We start from the raw sequence: 20,858 nt of genomic DNA on the forward strand, positions 1-20,858 counted from the left end.
CATTTTGAGTAAAGCAGACAAATGTAATATTCAGCACTCAAGGACTGAAAAAATCTATTTGGAAGTTCCTATTGCTAATTAGATAAACACATCTAAATGAGCACACTCCTACGGCATAGCCCTTAGACTACGGAGGGCCAAATGAGCTAAAGATTCAGGATGGTTGGCAGAGTAATGCCTCATAAAGCGCATGCGTCCACCTGCGCACGTAACAAATGACGACTAAGAGATGTCGCTCTTACCACTATGTGAATGAACCATAAACACTAAGGTCTATCTTAATTAAGCCAAACAAGAATTCTTCTCCTAATTTCCAAAGATTTTACTTTCCTCAATTATTATTATTATGAACGCTCACTTTGTTATTCTAAGGTAGCAGAATGTTCAGATCAGTTTTTGCAAAGAAACCAATGGAAAATGTAGTACTTCACACAGAGAGAAAAGGGAGATAGAGAGAAGCCAAAATCAAGGATGAGAAATATATTTTCAGATGAGAGTTAAAATGAACTTAACTAATGTTGTCCCATAATTTATTTCAAGTTGTCTGGAGTCTGCACCATGAACATATTCTCAATATTTGTAGCCTTTTATGAAGAGGAAAAAAAGGCTTACTCGGGGTATCATATTTTGCATGTTTTCTTTCTGTTGCTTCTAATGAAAATGTTATCAAATCTTTGCAAAGCATTTTGGCATCACTGACTCACAGTGCTCAGCCGGTGTGTGCATGCCTGAAGCAGCCTTCTTCCGGTAAGCACCTGAAATCTGTTAGCACCAATTCCCCGCCCAAGAAGCATAATAAATACTTTGGTCCTCTGAACCTCACTTACACTGACATGTTTAGAATACTAACTAAAAATAGGCCAATTTCTTGCCTCTTTTTAAATGACATCCAAGATTAGAAATGGAAAAACTGGTCTAGAAAATAATACTCTCTAACATAAAATATTTGAGAAACATTAATATTTTGCAATAAAGGGACTGTAATAAAAGTGCCACGTGCTATCTCTGTCATTCCTTCAATCTGGTGCTCTATGGGGGAAAGACAGCTGAGAGGGAGGAGAAGCCCCCCACTTTTTTATTTTTCTATTTTTTTATTTTTAAAATTTACTTTATTTATTTATTTATTTATTCATTTATTGGCTGCATTGGGTCTTTGTTGTTGTGCACGGGCTTTCTCTAGTTGCAGCAAGCAGGGTCTACTCTTCATTGCAGTGCATGGGCTTCTCATTGCAGTGGCTTCTCTTGTGGCAGAGCATGGACTCCAGGCGCGTGGGCTTCAGTAGCTGCAGCACATGGGCTCAGTAGTTGTGGTGTATGGGCTTAGTTGCTCTGTGGCGTGTGGGATCTTCCAGACCAGGGATCGAACCTGTGTCCCCTACATTGGCAGGCGGATTTTTAACCACTGCACCATTAGGGAAGTTCCAGCCTCCCCCCCCCACCCCGCTTTTAAAATGGGAGAATAAACAATAAAGAGCACCAAGATGTATATATATATATTTTTAAGTTGAGTTTACATTAGTATAAGAAAATGCACTAGGGCCTTGGGAACGTCCACAAGAGTTAGTCAGTCAGTTTAGTTGTTTGGATTTCTATGAATCCTCTCAAGCTAGTACTTGAAACCGACAGGTAACCAGGGGGAGCCAGGAAAAAGGTGTTGGTCCAGAGATTCTATTTATCAGGTTTTCTCTTAGCCAAATTCTCAGGGGAGCTCCAACATCAAAACTTTGGCATCTATATTTAATAACCACTGTTGATTTTTTTAGTGTTTAGTTACTTGTTTATGCTTTTCACCGGGAGCCTGGAGGGAAGAAAAGCATTCTTTCAGTAGCCCTCCAAGTAGCTCAGCTTTACTGGAAAGGAGAGGGAAGGCAATGGGTAGCAAAGAGCAGGGACAGACGTAAATAACTTTCCTTCCAGAGAAATCAGGAAACTGAGGCAGAATTTGGGGAGTTTTGCTCAAAGTACATCAACTTTAGAAATCTGACCTCCACACTGAGAGGGGGAAAAAAAGCACTGAGAGGTTAAAAAGGCACCGGGGTAAGAAACTGAAGTTGTTTTTCAACTCCCTCTCAGTTGCGTTTTCACAGAATAAGATGTGCTCTTGAAATGTACGTATTACAGAAGTGTCAGTTACAGTCATATTCAGAACCAAAAATAACATTAAATTATCTGGCAGTCAATATTTACAATTTTGCATTACAAGCGTCATTGCTCCATTTCTCCAGTCAACTTCAATCTACAGTTTAGCAAGTATCTCTTGAAGCTCTACTGTCCATCTAGCCTTGAACTATGAATATAGGGGATGGATTAAAAAAACAACAACAAAAAAAAAAAACTGTGACCTGTGATATGGTCTACACCCTAGAGAAACAGACAGTTTAGTTGAGACGTCTACATCCAGAGTTTCCCTACTGATTACAGGAAAGTTTGTCCCCTGTTCTGAGTGGACAGGAAATAAAACTTCATCGAAGGGATTCTGTATGAAGAGTGCAATTCATGTTAGTAAAAAGAGTTTTTATAATTATCAAGAATTAGAGAAACACTGTTCTGTGCTCTCTTGAGCCACAGACTCAGCCAGTGAGTTTTCTACAGCGTATCCCCAACTGAGGGAGTTCTACAACTGACATTATTTCTCTGCTCTTATCCCTGTTCCTGTCTTTCATTGTTTTTTGGCAAGCAATTGTGATTGAATAAGGCAGTTAACCAGTGTGTAAGTAATACGGCTGGAAATGCTGTGTAGACACAAGGGAGGATTATCAAACTAGAGTTCATGACACAAGTTTTAGAACAGCTTGAGGAATCTTCAAGAGAAAGGTCAAAGAAACAGGTAGTGAAAATCAACATGCATTCAGGGATTGGAGGAAGCCTAACTTACTAAGGGCACCGTGTAATTATTGCAACAGGGGAGGACACACCAACAAATGCACTGACAGTAGCTGGAAAAAAGTATGGTTGGAGGTGCATCAGGACGTTGGGGATTTGAAGAGAAGAGTGATTACTAACATGAGCTTCCAGGAGCAAGACTCAGCAGAGCTGCACTATAGTAAAGCTGTAGAGAAACGATCTAATTTCAGTTCTCACTTATAGGAATGCATCCCTAACACCACCAGAGCCTGACTCCATCTTTTCTTAAGAGAATAGAGCAAATTTCTGGTTAGGTATATCCAATCGTAAAAAGGTTTTAAGCATGTACTCTGAACACACGTAGATTTACATCTTCTTAACACAGAGCAGATTTTAAAGGATGACATAAAGATGAATAAAAAATAATTATAAATACGCTTTTCAATTAATGGGATAAACTTTCTTGCTCTTTCTACAACACTGTCTATAATATATGTGGCCAAAGATGCTTTATCATTTTTTTAATTGGCTTAAACTTTGTGATTCACTTATTTGAAGGTCTGGTTTTTTAAGTCCCGTTTATCCGAATACGTGATTTTATTTGCTATCATAGTTGAAAAGATAGCTCAAAAATATGTAGTTTGAAATGAAGTGTACCACTAGCTATGTTTACAGAATCACGAAACTCATTGCCATCTATCAATTATATAAAAATTTTTGCCAAAATTCAGAGCAAAATGTCCCTGATAGTAATCAGATGTTCTTACATACAAATTGGAAGGCATTTTCCCTTATATTTTAAAAACAAAGTGGTTCAAAATTCACTGAATAACTTCATTTGGAAGATTTTTAAAACAGGTTAGGAAATTCAGTTTCTCTGTTTTGTAAGTATACAGAGTTTGTAAATAGAAGAGTTTTTATAGATGACATTATTTTCAGCAATAAAATCACACAGCAGTGAAACATTTGCAAATATTCATTTTTGAAGGACTCTCACTGTAGTGAGATTTTTTTTTTAAAGTAGCATTTACTTTCTCACTTATTGTTTAAATGTCATCTTTACCTTTGAGAGGGACAGATTTGGTGGGATCTTTTTTATATCTCCTAGACAGCATACTGTTGAAAGCCATTTCCCTCACAAAAATATTTAGCAAACTTAAAATATTTATCTTTTCATAAAATAAAAATGTATAGCTTTTACACTTCAATAACTGTTTTAAATATTTTGCCACAAGATAAATGGCAAACCTCTGTGTGGAACAGATCTTCAAAGCCATTCCACCTCACACTGCAAAGCATATAAAAATTATAATATTTCCAGGTCTTACTTTTATGAAAATAATCACCTTGGCGGCAATAAATGGCAAATAAACTACACTTTTGTCATGAGATAGTAAAATCAAATGAGTGAGGGCAACCCTGTCAACACCTCCACGTTGTGAAACTTCCATTTTTCCTTCAGGAGGCCTCAAGGGCTTGGGTTACTGGCTGAGATGTCAAGGGTGTGGGATCCCTGTTAACTCATATACGGATTATTAGAAAAGTTATACTTTTTATTTGAAAAGTAATAAAGAGAAGCTGTAATTACTTTTTCACTGCTTGCACACTCCAGGGAGCATAGCCACTGTGAAGACAACTGTGCGGTGTGGTGACTCTTGTCTGGATTTTTCTACACAATCACAAGCAGAGGAACCATAGAAGAGTAAGTGCGGGTTTGGGATTTGATCTCAGGTGTTATAAGCTTCAGAACTCATCTTTAACCACCTCACCCACAGCCTTTGCAGTGGGGGGTGGGAATGACTGCCTCACTCACCCAGATGTGTGTATGACAAGTAATAAAGTCAGAAGAGACCCACCTCCTAAGAACCCAGGGGCCAAAGAGGAAAGTGGACCACTTGTTTCTGCCCCTGGACCACAGAGACCTTACCATTTGTATAAGGACGAAGGAGCACACCAAATCTGACCAGAAGATCGTGGTCTTCTTCCGGGAGGTATACGAAGGAGTGAATAATTCCCACTGACACTCTCCCAAATTGAAAGAATAAAGGGCAAAACCTCCCCTATAGGCTGAGCTTCCCTATCACCTCTAGACAGTCAGGATAATTTCATTCAACCCCTTTGAGCTTCTGTGTCCTCTCCCTGTAAAAGAGAGATTAGAATTCCTGCTGCCAGGATTAAACGAATGTGTTTAATGAAGTGTAACATATTATAACTATGGGGCTGGATCAGGTGGAAGGGAATGAAGAGGACCTGCACGGTCCTCAGTGGTTCCAGACGTGGAAAACATCCATGCCCGCGCCTGACTGCTGGGTGAATTGAGGAAGAGAATACGTTCTAAGGCCATTTCAAAGAAATTGGTTCTCAATTCACAGTTTGGGTGGGTACAACTCTTCCACCCACAGCCAGCTGTGCACAGAGAAAGCCTAGTCCTGGATTGGGTGGCACCTGCGCTGCCTAGAAAGTTTGAGAAACAGTTCTATTTCTAGCCATTGCAAAACTCCCCAAGTACTCCTCCACAACATGCAATTTACTCAGTGCTTTCTCTGGACTGCTTGCCTTCTCTTTATTAGTATTACATGTTATAAAGCTTCTAGAGATGCAAGGAATTCTCATTAACACCCCTTTTTGTCTTCCCAAAAGAGTTAACCAAAACATGACTCCCTTTCCTCAAGCTGTGGAAACCTCATTCAGCAGGGAATAAAAAAATGATACCCCTGTCTAAAAATGCTGTGTTTTTTGTTCCATAAACCCCTGAACTTCACTCTTATAGAATTGCTTATGAAAGCTGCTTTCAGTCCAGGATTGGGTATAAATGATAAATGAAATGAATAGCATAATTCATAATGAGATATTTCATAGGTCCTTTGCCTTTGCTAAAAGTCAGAACTCTGCTATGCCTCCCTTTATTAAGAGCTCCCAAATAACCCATCTTATTATAACTCTGGTGCTCTGCATGTTATATATCTGAAAGGCAGATATTCTGTAATGGATCTGAAAATAAACTTCAGATACAATTATGAATCAATTTTCTTTCTTCTAAAGCTACTACTCCGAGTTTCTTCTTCTCTTTACCATTATACTTCTATGAGGAGCAGTCTGTCTCACACTGGCATAACCCGTAGCCTGTCTTCCTCCGTCATCCCTGGACTGGAGCTGCTCTCTGGGAGATCACCAGCTGCAACCTCATCCATCTTAAAGTCATGGAACAGTTGACATTAACATCCTCTCCTAGAAATCCTCTCCTCCACTGATATCACGCTAGTTTCTTCACTCTTTCTCATCCCTCCAGTAGCTTGTACACAGTTGCTTTTTCTGGCTCCTCTCCCTCAGCTGCCAGCCTTAGATGATCCACCCACAGGTATCCCCTTGACCTTGTTCCCTTGTGCTTCACTTTACAAATGCTCCCCTGGTCCAGCCCTTTTCAGCTCTAACCTCTAGCCCTTGTAGGTGTGTAGAGGGAGGGGAGGGCCAAAAGCAGGAGAGATGGAATTTCACCAGACATTTGGGAAGGCTTCTCAGACGTGGGGCCATTTGTGTTGGGCTTTGTTGAAATCCCATTCATTCTTCAGGTAGAGCATTGGAGGCAACAGAGGTAGGAAAACTGCACAGTGCCTTCAGAGGACAATAAGACATCTGGCATCCCTTGAGAGAAGAATTCTCTCTCATAGGGATGGCTGGGAAATGAGGTGGAAAGCCTGGCTGGAATCAGATCTTGAGAGAGCCATCAGTGCTAGGGAGTTTACACAGTATTGTAAAAGTATTGAGAAGCCACAGAATTTTCTAAGGAGGTGAATGATATGATTTAGCCTGTATTTAAGGTAGATAACTGAAAAGGTTTAAAGAATTAAAATACAACCTGAAAGCAGGCAGACGAGTCAGAAGGATAGGTTAGGGATGAAGGACTACATTTACCCTACAGGGTAGTCCCAACCTACAAGGGCCTGTCCTTTCTGCTAGATCATTAGGTGAATGGAGCTTGTGTTAGGTGTCTACATGCATGTTTAGCAAAGGAGATTTTAAGGTAGAAAATGCTCAGTAAATACCTAATACAGGATATTAGATTGTATTGACTGGCTATAGGTCAGGGGAAGGGGGGATAATTTTTTTTAATTATATAAAATTCTAAAATAAAGGGCAAAAAATATTATAACAGACACTAATGTACCATCCAGAAATAATAAACAAATAAATAAATAACAAATGTTGACATTTTGTGTTATTTGCCACAGATTTTTTTTTAATTTAACAAAGCATTTTTGATACAGTCCCCTTAGTATTCAATCTATAGTTTCATTTTCTTCTCTCTCTCACCAGAAGCAATCTCTCATGGAATCGCTCTATATCTGATTCACCTCAGTTTTTCATTTTTAATATTTTTTTATATACTCAATAATCCATAAGCAATGTTCATATTGTTTTACGCATTCCGAAAGTTTAAATAAATGGTAACACTATATAACTTGCTTTTTCCACTCAATATTATACTCTGGAGATCTGTCCATATTGGTGCATACAGATCGAATTCATTCATTGGAATTGCTATGTACGTCATTTCATAAATACACCACAATTTATTTATTCATTCTTCTCTTAATGGATATTAAATATTTCCCCAGGTTTTGGTGGGGAAACAATGTTGCAACGAGCATACTTGTATCTGTCTCCTCTGCACATATTCAAGTGTTTCTCTAGAGTATATGTTTAGAGAAGAATTATTGGTTCATGAGTATTGTTTGTTCATTTTAATTTCCAAATTAAATAGATATTGTCAATTTGATCCCCCAAATGGTGGTTGAAGATGGAGACATTTTAATGAAATTTGAATGCGACTGACACAAGAAAGACTTATTTATGTCATCAATAATGTTCAGAGCTAACTAAAACACCAGGAAGTTGAGGAATACTACATAAATTTTAAGAATTGGCAATTCTCTCATTGCCAGCCAATAATCAAGTAGGCCTAATTTATAAAGACACCAGTGTCAGCAATTTCTGTGATCTTTTCTAGTATATAAATTTTACCATGCTTTTGCAAATATGAATCTTGATGAAAATCTCAAGTAAGCAAAAAACTGAAGCATTTCTCATTTTTTCTTTAAATCAACTAAATTTTGACTAAACTCTCTATTCTTCTTTTGCACCCACAATTCCCTGAGATATGCAGAGTGTCCAGGAATTTACAAAGCATCAGGGCTTCCACAGTCCTCTTTAGTGACTGCTCTGGACTTATCATTGAAACCCGCTATCCCAGGGCAGGCAGCCCATTCAGATCTGACAGCTTTGCTTCTCATTAGTCACATGTAGAGCACAGAAATCTTGTTGAAGGAGTGAGTCCCTGTGTGTAGGGTCCAGAGGACTCAGAAAACACTGCAGGCTTCTGAGGTTTTTGTCCCTTCTGTGGGCCACTCTTAGGGAGTAAGGATCACCTAATTTTGAGACTTTCCTGCTTTTGTCCTCTTCTCCAGTCTCCTGGAATCCAACACCTCTCTCTCTCCTCTCTCTTGCTCTCACACACACATACAATCTTTCTCCCTTCCCATTATTTTCAAAGGCCTTTCTCTTTCTCTTCCTTCCACTCCAAAATATTTAGAAAAATACCCATGGTTTATGATAACAAAGCACTTCTGTGCTCTGTGGGATTCTATAAGTTTTAAACTTTAGTCTTAGGTATTTCAGGGTCAATTGCCACTTTTTGTTGATTAACACAAGAGGTAATTAGGGATACCAATTATCCAGAAGCATTACTTTAATTAGATGGAGTAATTATTTTCTGTAGCATTTGGAAGAAACATGAGTAACCACTTCTTAAACTACTGAGCAGTCTGGGGAAGACAGTTTCGGAATTACCAGTTCTCATTTCTTCCCAACTTTTCTCAAATACTTTAGGCACAGAGTGTTCAAGCTCAGAGTGAGCCCCAGGGCTGGACTGTTGCCAGCTAATACCAGCTGGCAATGCTCTACCAATTATAAAGAAATAAAAATTATCGGACTTAGAGCTTACTATGGTTTTGTGAAAAACTGTTTCCAGACCACTGCTCAATTATTTAATTATATTTTATTGACTAGTTGGGGAAAGCCAAAAAAATCAGGGGAAACCCACTAGGTGATTTGACTCCCAGTCCAATTCACCTCCAGGCTTCCACGTTTTCTTAGAGCTCTGGGTAGACACTATGAACAGATTGTCAGGATCTGGTATATAATCCAGTGTGAGCCTTGCTGTAGCTTCTGCTGACTATACTCTGAAATTTCCTTATGCACCCAGGTCCCGGCTTTGGGAGTTTAGAGACTAAGCTACACCAAGACAAAAAATAAGACTAAAGGCCAAAATCTTTTGTGAGCCTGTCCGACTGAAAGTGAAAGCCTGTGTTCTACATACAAATTGGGATCTCTGGTGTTAAAAGTAGTCAGCACTAACAAGGAACATGCATGTGGATGGCAATAATCTACTCACAACATACATACTTGCTTACAGGCCATTAAGAATATTCCCTGGGGGCGGGGAAGTCAGTAGAATTTGGGGGAGAATATAGCCCTAAAAGAACTGTAACTCAGAATTGGCCTCAGCTCTCTTGCCAAGGCAGGCAAGAGTAACCATAAACATATGGCAGTTGACAAATCAATATCGCCTTTGTTGGTGAGGAATTCTGGAGTAAAACACAAGTTGGTGTTTAACTAAAGGAAGATCTCATAGACCTTACTCTGTGATTGTTATTTTTTAGCATATGGTGTCTAATTAGGAGTGAAACTTTAAGAGCCTTTTTTTGCAACAGAATGACTTGAGCTTTCTGCAATGAAGGAATCAAGATACTAGCCCTTTATTTTTTCCAAGATGACCACTAAAATAGAGAGATATCGCTGAGTTCTGCTAAATATGACAGGGAAATGTACCGGTGAACAGAAGAGACAATGAATCCAGTACATGATTTTTTTAGTACCTGATGAAAATATACCTCAGTTGCCCTTAAGTACATACTTTGAAGATGGGGAAAGGGGTCAAGAGAACTGGGATCAGCGTTCAGTATTCCACGCAGTATTCAGCTAAGACAAAGGAAAAGTAAAGAGAGCCACCACTGCTTCTCACTCCTCGGGATGGAATAAGTAACACTTTGAGGCCAGAGTTAAGGTGGGGCGAGGTGCGAGAAGGGAGATCCACAGAACTGGAAAACTTCTAGAAAGCTGGGAATAGTTGACCTCTGCAAGTCAACTTCTTATCCATTGGAAAGAAATCCTAGGACTGTTCCTATGTATATAAGAAAGAAGAGTGGGGCTGGGATTTAAAGTAGCCTACAGGATAATATACAGAATAAGGGCAGAAAAGTTAGAAACCAGCAACCAAATGGAGAGTGAGGAGGGGAAGTCAAGCACTGAGGGAAAATGCAAGATAGGAAAGTGTTTGTACATGAACACAGGTCTTAGTACCTGTGCAAAACTGTTTACACAGAAGAGTTAGGATATTTAATTCTGTAGGGAGGAGAAACTGTCCAAGAGGAATAAACTTGGAGGAATAAGTGAATAGCAAGTACCAGATGAGAAAGATATTGGAAATAAAAAAGTAGCAGCACTTTTAAATAATTTATGAGCAAAAAAAATTGTAATGGAAATTAGACAATACTTGGAAAAGAATGATAAACTTATAACATAGCAAAACTATGATATGCAGGCTGAATGTTCCTTAAAGGATGACTTATTGCCTTAACTGCTTAGAGAAAAAAAGGTAGAATAAAAATTATTGAGTTAAGAATTGTACTTAGGAAGTTCAAAAAATAACAGTAGACTAAATTCAAACCACATGTAAAGAATGAAATAAATATGATACTAAACATTATAAAACAGAAAATAAAGATAAAATAAAATGAATCAATGAATCTAAAATATGTTTTTGAAAAGCTTAAGGAAGTTGACAAATTTATAACATTTATCAAGAATAAACAATATTAACAATGATAAAAGTCATAACTACAGAGAAAGTTAAAAAATTAAATATAAAAGAATACTATTAATACTTTTGCTAATAAACATGAAACTCTGAACAGTTTTCTGAAAAAGTGACTTACTAAGAATGAATCAAAATGAAAACAAAACATGAGTAAAACTAACCAGTCATTAAAAACGTATCAACTTTAATGCATTCTGAGTTTGTTTTTGTATATGGTATTAGAGACTGTTCTAATTTCAATCTTTTACATGTGGCTGTCCAGTTTTCCCAGCACCACTTACTGAAGAGACTGTCTTTTCTCCACTGTATAGTCTCACCTCCTTTGTCACAGATTAATTAGCCATACGTGTGTAGGTTTATTTCTGGGCTTTCTATCCTGTTCTGTTGATCGATATGCCTGTTTATTGTCAGTATCATACTGTTTTGATTACTGTAGGTTGGTAGTGTAGTCTGAAGTCAGGGAGCCTGGTTCCTCCAACTCTGTTTTTCTTTCTCTAGATATCTTTGGCCATTCATGGTCTTCTGTGTTTCCATACAAATTTTAAATTTTTTAGTTCTGTGAAAAATGCCATTGGTAATTTGATAGGAATTTCACTGAATCTATAGAATGCCTTGGGCAGTATAGTCATTTGAGCAATATTGATTTTTCCAATCCAAGAACATGGTATACCTTTCCAGCTGTTTGTGTTATCTTCAGTTTCTTTCATGAGTGTCATAGTTTTTGGAGTACAGGTTTTTTGCATCCTTACATAGGTTTATTCCTATGTACTGTATACTTTTTTGATGTGATGGTAAATGGGATTGTTTCCTTAATTTCTTTTACTGATCTTTCATTGTTATGGTCAACTGATTTTTGACAACTGCCATTACCATTCAATAGGGAAATAATAGTCTTTTCAATGAATGGTGGCAGGATGACTGGATATTAAACATATTAAAAATTGACTTTGGACCCCCTACCCCACACCATATACACAAGTTAACTTAAAATACCCTCCTTTCCCTGAGTTTCATTGACCTAAAGAGTTAATTTCCTTTATATTTTTTAAAGAAAATATTAAAAAATACCAACTGTCTTAAAAAAAAGAAACTTAAAATAGATCAGATACCTAAATGTAAGCACCTGAAATATAAAACTTTCAGAAAACTTAGGTGTAAATCTTTACAATCTTGGATTATCAACATATCCAACATAGGCCTATGATTTTATAGGCCTATCAACATTTCCAATCCTACTACATTCATTGCATTGTAACTTCAGAAATTATCCCTAATCCTGCCTATACCTCTGGGCTTTTGTTCTAGCACAGGTTCATTACGGACTAGTATTCTTTGTCCTCAGACTTTTCTGTGTAGTTATTTTCAAGTTCTTGCCAATAATTAGGTCTGTTTCAATCTGAAAATTCCCTCTCCCTTGAACCCCTAGACCCTAGGGCCCACCATGAAATGCACATTCTGGTCCCACTCTAGAATATACTTTCTTGTAGCCCTCAGTTATATTTAAATATGACCATAGCCAATTGTTCATTACATAAAAAAATTCCAGACTTAAGATATACAAGCAGAATGTAAAATTAGCTAAAAAATTACCCTTTTAATTTTTCAAACTACTGTTACTTAAGAAAAAATAAACTACTTCATCTTTTAGGTGATTTGTAAACTATAAAAGTAAATAAAAATTTTATTAAATATTTTCTATAATTAAGAGCTAAACAATAGACAAAAATTGAATATTGACATTTTATTAATTTCCTCACTTATACATGAACTCTTTTTACCTTGTTCATCATATTTCCTAGATTACAAATCTGCAGTGTTTTTTCACCTTTTTCAATTTGTATTGCAGTTTTGATAAGCTGCATTGAATATTTAGAAACACAATAAAACATTCCCTGTTGATTGAGAAATTAGCCATGAAAGCAAGATTTAGAATTCAAATTCAGAAAGATAGTTATATATGTTTAGAATGCAAAGATTTCTTTCATGAGTCAGAGAGCCCACGGAACCAGTTGTAGATATTTCATATCAATTTTATAGATCTCTCCTGGGGTAATGAGATCTAACAATAAATTTAAATTGTCTTTTTTGGAAAACAATGCATTAATTAATCTATATATTAACATGCATATTTTTAGTTTCATCTTTGGAAGTAAGAACTTAGTCTTTGACAGCTAAAACACCTACTTTCATTTTTAACATGAAGAAAATTTTAGTTTTCTAGGATGTAAACTGAGAACTAAGTGACTTACCAAGTTTGCATGGCAGGTAAGGTACAGAAAGAGGGTTTAATATGAATCTTATAGATTTTGAATATCATACTTTCCCATGATATCATATCATAAGGTTATAAAATATGCAAAATATTAAAATTAATTTACACAATGGAGCCAATGGCCTGAGAGTCAGACTTAGTAGAAAATAAGAGGAACAAACCCCAATATAAGAGACCACAGAGGGATGATAAATAAGCTAAATAATACTATCTCTTAGGAAGACCAACCATCTCCCCATGCTGAAGCACTTTTAATATATCACTGAGAGGTCCAGCTCCAATTGTCTGACTCTAGTAATGAATATACAATCATTGTCTTTATATTCATGAATCTATTTCTCTTTCTAGAAAAAATACATCATTTAAACCAATTGACTATGTAACAGATACTAGTAAGCTATTACCCACTAAAAAATTAATCCTAATGGATTGTACTACTGTGTAAATACACCAATCACTAACTCCTAAATCTAAGTAAGAACACACCCCATTCTGGACAAAAGCAAATGACATAAAACACCCAACAATTATTGCTTCATAAGAAGGGTTTTGCCCCTACCTACACTTTCAAATCATTCATATGCTGTTGCTGTCCTAAAACCTGGTTACACATAAGAATTACCTGGAAAGCTTTTAAGAAAAGTATGCAAACACATCTTCAGACAGAAGTAAAGAAATAGAGAACCTGAACAACAGAGAAAAACAAACAAAAAACAACTAGGTCTAACAGACATATACAGAAGACTCCACCCAAATACAGAAGAATATACATTCTTGTCAAGTGCACATGGCACACTCTCCAGGAAAGAAACGTACATTAGGCCACAAAACAAATCTTAATAAATTTAAAAAGATTGAAGTCATACAATGTATATTTTCAGACCACAAATGGAGTGAAGTTAGAAATCAATAAGTGAAGGAAAATGAGAAAATTCACAAATATGAAGGCTCAAACAATGCACTCTTTTTTTTTTTCCTTTTAATCTTTTATTTCACAAAAGGCAGAAAGGCAGAGAAACAGGCAAAGAAGAGAAGAGGTAGTGGGGTGCGAATTAGAGGATGAAATGAAACAGGCAGAGGTCTTTGCCTCTTGGAGAGGTCTGGGGGTGGGGGTGGTGACAGAGAAGGATGATCTGAGCCGGAAGTCACTAAACTGCCCTGGTGAAGATGGAAGAAGTGGTAGGTCTTGTCCTCCTTGGGGAAAAAAGGAGGTACTGGGGGAGAGCTGGGGGATCCAGTGGATCTAGTGCTGCTGTCTCGAGGTGGGTGGAGGAGGGGCATCACGCAGTGGCTCTCCACCATGGCTGCACATTGGAACCACTAGGGAGAGCTTCCCAATCCCAGTGCCTGAGCTACACCCTCACCCCAATTAGGGCAGAACCTGGGGGTGGTGTGAGGGAGGGGTGCAAGGAAATAATGCACTCAAACAACCAAAGGACAAAAAAAAAAAAAAAAAAAGGAAAGAATATACTAGAAGAAAATGAAAATGAAAGCACAATATACCAAAACTTATGTGATTCAGATAAAGCAGTACTCAGAGGGAAATTTACAGCTATAAATGCTTACATTAAAAAAAAAAGAAACATCTCAAATATATAACCTAAATGTACACTTTAAGGGACTAGGAAAAAAATGAGCAAACTAAGTGCAAAACTAATACAAGGAAGGACATACTAAAGATGAGAGCAGAGATAAATGAAATAGAAAATAGGAAAGTAATAGAGAAAAATCAATCAATAAAACCAAAAATTGATCAATAAAATTGACAAAACTTTAGGTAGACTAACAGAGAACAAAAGAGAGAAGATACAAATAACTGAAATTAGAAATAAAAGTGGGGCTATTACTACCAACCTTACAGAGATAAAAAGGATTATAGGAGAATACTATGAAAAATTGTGCACCAACGTAAAAATCACTCGAGACACAAAATTACCTAAACTGACTGAAGAAAAAATACAAAATTTCAACAGCTTCATAAAAAGTAAAGAGATTGAATCAGCAAGCAAAATCTACCCAACAAATAAAAGTTCTGGACCAGAGAGGTTGACCAATAAATTCTATTATACATTGAAAGAAGAATTATCATAAATCCTTCTAAAACTCTTCCAAATTTGAAAAGGAAGGGAACACTTCCTAATTCATTTCATGAAGCTAGGTAGCATTACTTTGATACAAAATCAGATTTGCATTACATGAAAAGAAAATTTCAGACCAATATCTCTTAAAAATGTACATACAAATCTCCTCAACAAAATATTAGTAAATCAAATCCAATAACATGTTAAAAGAATTATTCACTATGTCCAAGTGGGACTTAACCCAGAAATACAAGGGTGGTTTACCATAAGAAAGTCAATCTATGTAATACTACACATTCATAGAATGAAGGGGGGAAAAACACATAATCATCTCATTTAATGCAGAAAAGGCATTTGACAAAATCCAACATCTTTTCACAATAAAAACTTTACGAAAACTAGGAATAGAGGGAAGACATCTCAACATGATAAAGGGTATTTAAGAAAAACCCTCAATGGTGAAAGACAGAAAAGCATTCCCTTAGAATCAGAGGACTCACATTTCCCAGTTGTGAAACTTAATTACAAAGTCATTACAATCAATGGAGTATGGTACTGGCATGAGGACAGACATACAGGCCAACATAGAATTGAATAGGGAGCCCAGAAAGAAACCCTTATATATATGCTCAATTGATTTTTGACAAGGGTATGAAGAGCATTCAATGAGGAAAGGACAACCTTTTCAACAAATGGTCTGGCAAAACTGGATATCTACATGCAAAAGACAAAAATTGAACCCTTAACTTATACCATATACAAGAATTAACTCAAAGTGGATCAAAGACCTGAACTTAAGAGCTAAAGCTATAAAATTCTTATAAGAAAACATGGAGAAAATCTTCATGATGTTGTATTTGGCAATGACTTTAAGGATATAACACCAAAAGCACAAGCAAACAACAAAAGAAAATACAGATAAACTGAGCTTCATCAAAACTAAGAATTTTTATATATCAAAAGGTATTATCAAGAAAGTGAAAGACAACTTATCGAATGAGAGAAAATATTTGTGAATCATATTCGTAAAAAATACATACAAATAAAACTGTGTCAATTGTAAATTGTATCCGATAAGAGATTGATATCTAGAATATATAAACAATTCCTAAAACTCAAGAACAGAAGAACAAATGACTCAATTTAAAAATGTGCAAAGGATGTGAATAGATATTTCTCCCAAGAAGACATACAAATGGCCAAAAAACACATGAAAAGATAACATCATTAGTTATTAGGGAAATATAAATCAAAACCACAATGAGATACCACTTCACGTCTACTAGCATAGCTATAATTGAACAAACATAAAATAACAAGTGTTGGCGAGAATGTGGAAAAACTGGAACAACTGCGTTTTGCTAGTGGGAATATAAAACTGTCTAGCTTCTGTCAAAAACAGTGGGTTTCTTAAAATTTATTTTTATTTTACTTTGGAAAATTTTTTAAAAATTTTATTTTATATTGGAGCATAGTTGATTAACAATGTTGGGTTTGTTTTAGGTGTACAGCAAAGTGATTCAGTTGTAACTGTACATGTATCTATTCTTTTTCAAATTCCTTTCCCATTCAGGTTATTATAGAATATTGAGCAGTATTCCCTGTGCTATACAGTAGGTCCCTGTTGATTATCTATTTTAAATATAGCAATGTGTACATGTCAATCCCAAACTCCCAATCTATCTCACCCATCCCCCCTGGTAACCATAACTTTGTTCACTAAGCCTGTGAGTCTGTTTCTATTTTGTAAATAAATTCATTTGTATCATTTTTATTTTAGATTCTGCATATAAGCAATATCATATGATATTTGTCTTTCTCTGTCTGGCTTACTTCACTTCGTATGATAATCTCCAGGCCCATCCATGTTGTGGCAAATGGCATTAATTCATTCTTTTTAATGGCTGGGTAATATTCCATTGTATATATGTACCACATCTTCTTTATCCATTCATCTGTTGATGGACATTTAGGTTGCTTCCATGTCTTGGCTATTGTAAACAGTGCTGCAATGAACACTGGGGAGCATGTATCCATTTGAACCATGTTTTTCTCCAGATATATCCCCAAGAGTGGGATTGCTGGATCATATGGTAGCTCTATCTTCAGTTTCGTAAGGAGCCTCTGTACTGTTCTCCATAGTGGCTATACCAATTTATATTCTCACCAACAGTATAGGAGGGTTCCCTTTTCTCCACACTCTTTTCAGCATTTATTGTTTGTAGACTTTCTGATGATAGCCATTCTGACTGGTGTGAAATGATACCTCAATGTAGTTTTGATTTGCATTTCTCTAATAATTAGCGACATCGAGCATCTTTTCATGTGTCCCTTGGCCATCCATATGTCTTCTTTAGAGAAATGTCTCTTTAGGTCTTCTGCCCATTTTTTGATTGGGTCGTTTGGGTTTTTTGATATTGAGCTGCATGAGCTGTTTGTAAACTTTAGAAACTAATCCCTTGACTGTTGAATCATTTGCAAATATTTTCTCCCATTCCGTGGGTTTTTTCATTTTGCGTATCGTTTCCTTTGCTATGCAAAAGCTTTTAAGTTGAATTAGGTCCCATTTATTTATTTTTGTTTTTATTTCCATTACTTTAGGAGATGGCTCAGAAAACATATTGCTGCAATTTATGTCCAATTGTGTTCTGCCTATGTTTTCTTCTAAGAGTTTTTTATAGTATCTGGTCTTACATTTAAGTTTTTAATCCATTTTGGGTTTATTTTTATGTATGGTGTTATAGAATATTCTAATTTCATTCTTTTATGTGTAGCCATTCAGTTTTCCCTGCACCATTTATTGAAGAGATTATCTTTCCTCCTTTGTATAATCTTGCCTCCTTTTTCATAGATTAATTGACCATAGGCGTGTGGGTTTATTTCTAGGCTTTCTATCCAAAACAGTGTTTGTTTCTTTGTTTTTTTTTAAAGTTTAAGTATAGAACTACCATATGACTTAGCAATTCTACTCCTAGATAGATATCTAAAAGAATTGAAATTGGAGTCTTGAACAAATATTTGTACACTGATATTCATAGCAGCATTATTCATGATAATGAAATGTGCAAACAACTCAAGTGTACATCAACATATAATGGATAAACAAAATATGGTGTGTATATATAATATACAATGAAATATTATTTGGCCATAAAAAAGGAAATTTTGATATATGCTATAACATGGATGGACTTTGAAAACATCATGTCTAGAAAAATTAGCCAGAAATAGAACAAATGTTTGTAAAATGACAGAGTATGCAGATGAGGTACCTATAACAGGCAAATTTATAGAGACATAAAGTATAATAGAATAGAGGTTGCCAGGAGGTGGGGAGAGGGAATGGGGGAGGGCTACTGTTCAATGTGTACAGAGATCTTGTTGGGGATGATGAAAGTTTTTACAGATAGTGGGTGATCGTCACACAATATGAATGTATTTAATTCCAGTGACATGTATACTTAATAATGGTTAATATGCTAAATATGCATATTTTGCTACAATGAAAATGTGTTATTGCAAAACCAAAAACATTATAAGAAAGGATAATGTCCTTAGGTAAATGTATAAACAAACTGGTACAATTACACAATGGAATATTATTCAGCAATAAAAAGAAATGAACTATCAAGCAATTAAAAGATGAGGAGAAAACTTGAGTGCATACTGCTAAGTGAAAAGTCTACAAAACATATGATTCCAACTATGTGTCAGTTTGGAAGAGACAAAACTATAGAGACAGTAAAAAGATTCGTGGTTACTAGAGTTTGGGGGGGGGCAGGGATAAACAGGAGAAGCAAAAAGGCGAAGCTTGTATTCTACATGATACCATAATGGTGACTATTTGACATTATGCATTTATCAAAACCAATAGAACTTTACAACACAGAGTTAAGCTTAACATACGCAAATTTTAAAAACTCATTTATATTATTTTCAATAAAAATTCTCAATTATTGAAAAGATTTTTTTAAATTCTATGCTTTCAGAGGTTTGCTAATTATTCCCAATGACATGGGAATTAAAAGTGATTGATGAGTAAGTGTTCCTTATAAGGATTCAGATTTGGGGCCTGTGGTGGTGGGCAGAATTTCCCCAAAGATGTCCACATCCTGATCCCTGCAACATGGGGAAATGTTACATTGCAAGGCAAAAAGCATTTAGGTATAAGTAAGGTTACAGAATTTAAAATAGGTAGATTATCCTGTATTATCTAGCTGGCCTCAGTCTAATCACACGAGCCCTTAAAAACAGAAAATTTTCTCTGGCTGATGCAGAAGAGATGCAGCAGCAGAAAAGTCAGAGAGATTCAAAGAAGATACCAGTGAAGAGAGGATTATATACATATTCCTGGACATTGCACTACCACAGCTATCCTGCTCTTGTGTACTCATTCATCCCATTCATTCATTCAACAAATATTTTGAAATGGAAGATCCGAAAAGTCTTGCAGGAGAAAAACATGGAGAGAATATGGCAATATAAATGTAAGTGAAATAAGAAATTATCAGTCGTGATAGATTCAAGAAGAAAAGAACAAAAGCATAGAGCAGGAACAATGAGTAAAGCAAAAATTCCTGGTTTTCTTACAGGTGGTTTAATAAAAATATAACAGAGAAGAACAAACCTGACTCCATATTGGATCTATTCCTTTAGCCCTAAGCTTTGTGTTCTGTTGCCTATGCTTGGTCAGGCTGGCTCTGCACCCCTGTAAAAGAATGTTGCCTATAGCCTGAAACATACATGATAGTCCACTCTCAAGGCTCTGACCTATAAAGGTATAACACTTTTCCATTCATATAAAGATTAAAAGTTGCAGAACAGAAAATAACAATTGTCCTGTTGGAGATTTATAGGAACAATGTGATCAGATCTACATGGACAGCTGCAAGAACAAAGGATTACTACGCCAAGGATTGCAACAACCAGCCACACTTCTCCCCCTTTTAGTATAAGAAAAGCTTGGTCTCTTTCCTCAGCTGCCGTTAAGGTACTCGGTCCTTCCGAGGAAGCTAAGGCCATGTTGGGGTGAGGCCCTCACTTCATCCGGCGACTAGCACCGCGCCCGGCAGTCCCCGCCTAGCCCTCATCCGCGCCATGGCCTCCGTCTCGGAGCTCGCCTGCATCTACTCGGCCCTCATCCTGCACGACAATGAGGTGTCGGTCACGGAGGATAAGATCAATGCCCTCATTAAAGCAGCTGGCGTAAATGTTGAACCTTTCTGGCCAGGCTTGTTTGCAAAGGCTTTGGCCAATGTTAACATCGGGAGTCTCATCTGCAATGTAGGGGCTGGTGGACCTGCCCCAGCAGCTGGTGCTGTACCAGCAGGAGGTCCTGCCCCCTCCACCACGGCTGCCCCAGCTGAGGAGAAGAAGGTAGAAGCAAAGAAAGAAGAATCTGAAGAGTCTGATGATGACATGGGCTTTGGTCTTTTGGACTAAACCTCTTTAGTAACACGTTCAATAAAAAACTGAGCTCTTAAAAAAAAAAAAAGGAAAAGCTTGAATTCTAACTCAGGTAAGGTGCTTCTTTGGGACACTAGCCATCTTTTCAGTCCAGTGGCTTTCTGAATAAAGTTGCTATTTATTGCCCCAACACCTCGTCTATTTATTGGCCTGTCATATGGCAAGTTTGGACTTAGTAACAAACAGAGTGATAGAGACCTAAGTTCTAGTTTCAGCTCTGCCTCTGGCTGGGACTAGAACTTTAAACAACTTTATTAGT

The 20,858-nt window shown here is 36.7% G+C and overlaps 1 protein-coding gene across 1 annotated transcript; it reads left to right on the forward strand.

The window, feature by feature from the left end:
* The first annotated feature begins 20,115 nt into the window (after positions 1-20,115).
* Positions 20,116-20,621, forward strand: LOC130855533 (60S acidic ribosomal protein P1-like). The gene has a single exon (XM_057739280.1). It carries the CDS (start codon positions 20,231-20,233, stop codon positions 20,573-20,575), a length of 345 nt encoding a protein of 114 aa, XP_057595263.1. The 5' UTR covers positions 20,116-20,230; the 3' UTR covers positions 20,576-20,621.
* Positions 20,622-20,858: the final 237 nt, after the last annotated feature.

Source organism: Hippopotamus amphibius, chromosome 6 (assembly GCF_030028045.1).
Source record: "Hippopotamus amphibius kiboko isolate mHipAmp2 chromosome 6, mHipAmp2.hap2, whole genome shotgun sequence".
Taxonomy (NCBI): Eukaryota; Metazoa; Chordata; class Mammalia; order Artiodactyla; family Hippopotamidae; genus Hippopotamus; species Hippopotamus amphibius.

What these genes read in the sequence shown, in the direction of transcription:
- LOC130855533 (XM_057739280.1), top strand. Translation starts at nt 20,231, where the DNA reads ATGGCCTCCGTCTCGGAGCTCGCCTGCATCTACTCGGCCCTCATCCTG.